This window comes from Phytophthora cinnamomi (assembly GCF_018691715.1).
Source record: "Phytophthora cinnamomi strain GKB4 chromosome Unknown Contig38, whole genome shotgun sequence".
Taxonomy (NCBI): domain Eukaryota; phylum Oomycota; class Peronosporomycetes; order Peronosporales; family Peronosporaceae; genus Phytophthora; species Phytophthora cinnamomi.
Window position 1 is genome coordinate 1,774,663 of NW_027150971.1, and position 4,114 is coordinate 1,778,776.

Sequence of the window (4,114 nt, forward strand, 5' to 3'; positions counted from 1 at the left end):
CGATCAAGTGATACTGGACGCGGGGAGGGAGCCACGGAAGCGATGAGAAGGCGAAAGTGAAGTTCAATATCTTAATTAAACCCGGGGCGAAACACTGGCTAAACTGTGGGAAGGCCACGGGAACAGCACGTACGAAGGCTACATCGGAAACGAACAGGCAACGTGAAACACGATTTACGCACGATACGCTATCGTTGCATGGCCTCGACGCCCTGCAAGCTCAGGAATCAGGGAAGCCGACAATTATAATTACTTAAGTATACGTATATTTATCATTTCGTTAAATAAATACCCATTGCAACATTACAAAATGCATTAGATCTGTAACAGCTCATCCACAGTACTGTGCTCCAGGTGGAAACAGAAGCAACACTTGAAACTTGACTGACTTGCGTGCGTCGACAACTCACACCTCACAGACACGAATGAATGTAGAAGGCGAGAAGGCTAGCTGGGAGTAAAGATGCTTGTTCCTCCCGTTTGTATTTTGTGAAGTGAAGTTTCTCCCTCTCTGCTTCTAGCTGTCGTGCCTTCTACTAGTCTGACTGCACTCAACCGTACTGGACCAAAAGCCAACCTGGCACAGAGGCAACCGTGAGGACCAGTACTTCACAACAGCAACAAAGCACAGCGAAGTGTTTGCCACCGCTGCTGGCGAGCACCAACGTGGCCGCCGACAAGCCGCTGAGCCTGCTGCACTGCGCGGGGCTCGTGCACCTGACGCAGCTGGCGTTCCGGGGCCTGAAGCGCGCCAAGCGCTGGGACGCGCTGCACGCCGTGTCCACGTAGCTGCTGGACGTCGTGTACGCCAAAGTGCTGCTCAAGAACACGCGCGCTGCGCCTGTACGTGGAGGTGTTGGTGAATTTTCCAGCACTCGGCCGCGCTGCACGAGCGCAACGTGCCGAAGCTCGTCAAGCTGGCGGAGCTCTTCAGCGGCGAGGACGCGCAGGAGAAGAGGCAGCTCGTGCTCCTACTTCTCAACAACACGCGCCGGCACGTGCACCTGCATGACATCTGTATCCTCCTAGACGGCGGTCTCCTGTACACAGCGGTCGCTACAACGCCGATCTCCTCGACGACAGCCTTCTCCAATCTCCTCACGGCGGCCTTCTTCGCGGCGCCACCTTTTCCTGCAGCGCTTTCACAGCAGGCTCAGTCTTCACCACTACCCCCGTGATCCGTTGGCGCTTGTTACAAGGCAGACTCATGGTCCTCTTGTGTTGCGGGGCCCTGACGATCCTCTTGCAGACTCTTGTCGGTTGTGCTTGTTTATTTTTTTGGTGTTGCCACGTAGCGCGCAGTACCGTGGATGAGCTGTTACAGCTCTGAGTGCCAGAAAAGTTTTTAGTGCTAGCTTTTATCATTTGGGGCATAATTTGAAAACGTATCTGGGATATTATAACAGTGCCAGGACTTGTCATATCCCCCTCGTGAACACAAGTTCACGGTACATGGATCACGGAGGCAAAGTAAACAAACACAAGGAGGAAAATTGGTGATTACGGTGGAAAGTAGTGCATCCGTGATACTCGCGATTATTCTCTTGATTGCTTATGCCACTTTGACCAATCACATATTTGTATAGTAACACATGCTGTGTCACATTCTGACTCTCTTGAAAACGGGTCGCCGTCACGAACGTCATTTCCAAGCTGACGAGGCGATGAAGGCACCCTTGGAGACACTCCGTTCCTGTGAGTTTGGAAACAGTCAGAAGGCCGGTCTGCCCCCCTCCAGCTCCTCCTTTGACGCCGACGGCAAACCCAAGCAGCCCAAGAAAAAGCGTGTGCGTCGCGAAAAGATTGAGCTCGACAGTCTTCGTCTCGAGTCGAGAAAACTTCAAACTGAGCTCGCTCAACTTCGAGAAATCTACAAACATCAACAAGACACCAGAGTGGAGTACGATCTCGGAGATGTTTCCACAAAAGCAAGTATTATTCCATTCTCCAGCGCCAAGCAACACTATCGGTTAATCGTCCCCCGGAAAAAGGACAACGGCTTCGTGTGGCAAAGAATTGCCGAACGTCAGCTTAAGGAGAGATGGCGGGCTCAGAATCAGAACCAAGAATTGCGAGAACGGCTTCTAGCCGAGTACGAGGTTGGAATGCAATTGACAGCACTTTTGCATCGTCAATCGAATGTGAAGGTATGCTCTGTCGAGTTTGGTGACAGATATTTTTCGCGGTACTGACACTAACTAAACACAACGGTCGATTCGTGCTGTTTCAAATCTAGATTTACTCCATAAATCGTCGATGCAATATCCCTCTCAATAACGATGATGCCATCGTCAAAAGCCATTTGGCCCAGGCAGAAAACGCTTTAGCAGAAATGCAAATGGTGCTGCGAGGGCCAGCTTACAGAGACGCAACAGCGTGCTTTGTGCACGCTCAGATGAAAAAGTATGGGGGCATGGACGCATTTATCATGGAGTCTAATACGACGCTGCCCTTCCCTGCACGGGTGACTGGTAACGCGCTGTGGAGGGTGATGGGCACAGAAAGGCTGGAGAACCAGTGCTACGATCATCGCGTACGTGAACACTTGCAACTTGATTGTAATGTGTACTTTTACTAATTGTTCTCCGTACATGTTAGGTTCTTCTAAGGTCCGACAGTGTGCTATCACAGGCCTTCAAATTTCGCTTCTCCATGAATGAAGCCCATGGGAATGTCCATTGCAAGTATACGCTTTGCAAATTTGAGACCGAAGGTCGCACTGCGGTCGTGTGGGTTGCTCAATTCGATTCGATCGAGGTCAATGGATTGCAATATCACAAGGTTCAAGGGCGCCAGGTAGGCTGGATTGATGTCAAAAACCAGGACGTAGCTGGAGTTAACACCACACTTGCGCGCTCATATTCTCGTCTCACGTTCGAGGCTGACGTTTCTCTCAAAACGGAACTCCAGCTTCGAGCGTTGTTTAACCTCGCTCAACCATTTCATGAAAAAGTTTCAGCGTTGTGCTACTCCCTCATTGAAGAAGCACTTATCGAAGAAGACTGCAAATTGCATGGGATATGAGTCAGCGTAGCTTCACACTCTGTACATTCAAAAGCGATTACTGTTTTCCGTTCGAAGGCTTGATGGGGTACATCAGTATGACTACTGTAAGTGCTAGAACAGTTTGCGATTCGAGAGTCTGAAAAACTTCGATAGGAATTTCGGCGAGTTTGGACGGAAACAGCTCCCGATCTCGCACATGGTATCGCTCGGCCCATTATCTCGCGCTGCTCGATTTTGTCAAGCGCTACGCGAGTTGATGCTCACTCAATGCTGGCGACGTGGCACTGGTGGATATGATTCAGCAACTTCTTTTGCCGTTTTTGGGTGGGATTACGTCCGCCAAGCGTTGCTACGCACGGCCGGCGTGGAGATAACGCTGAGCTTGTCCAAATCTACTGTAGGGCAAGTTCAAGAAGAACTACTAAAAGCTGCGATAGAGATCGCGGTAAAAGTCTCTGATCAATCTCGGTGCTGATTAAATGTCGTCACGACATTGTCGTGAGATCACTGTGAGAGGCGGTTTTTAGCTCTGGGGTCAAGGCCAAGACTGGCACTTTATCCAACAAGTTCACGCAATGGACCCTACCCTGCTACCAGGAGTAATTGCAACTTTGTCGAAGAAGTTCGGCCACGTGGACGCATCCAGTGACGAGTGTGCAGTTCTGTCTGCTATTGTCGTCGTCCGTATCGACTGGTTGAACAGCCTGCTGCAAGCCTTGGTGAAGCCATTCAACAGAGAGATACTCAAGGCTCTCTTTTGCAACAACGCCAAGATCCAAGCCTTCCTCCGCGGTCCCAGCGTATCCATGACCACCACAGGGGTGTTCCGTTTCGGCGGACTCGCTGGCTGACGCTCGATGGTTTACTCGGGACACGTTCCTTACGAGACTGACTGCCTCTTACACCATGGAGGACGACGGCAAAGGTTAGGACGCCTACGTAACCATCACCAAAACTGTCGAGTGATTCGATGAGAACGTAACGAAGTAGACGCTGAAGCCGTCCAAGGAGGAAATCGAACTGCCGAGGGCAAAGATCGGCGGAGATTCGGATGGAAGTGCCAACAAGAGAGCTCGAATAGCGAATATCGCACCGAAATCCCTAAGGT

The 4,114-nt window shown here is 50.8% G+C and overlaps 1 protein-coding gene across 1 annotated transcript; it reads left to right on the forward strand.

The window, feature by feature from the left end:
* Nucleotides 1-1,664: 1,664 nt before the first annotated feature.
* Nucleotides 1,665-3,431, forward strand: IUM83_03442 (uncharacterized protein; the record flags this gene model as incomplete). The annotated part of the gene is made up of 3 exons (XM_067927443.1): nucleotides 1,665-2,147; nucleotides 2,237-2,533; nucleotides 3,408-3,431. The coding sequence occupies 3 exons, from the start codon at nucleotides 1,665-1,667 to the stop codon at nucleotides 3,429-3,431; spliced, it is 804 nt and encodes a 267-aa protein (XP_067791890.1).
* Nucleotides 3,432-4,114: the final 683 nt, after the last annotated feature.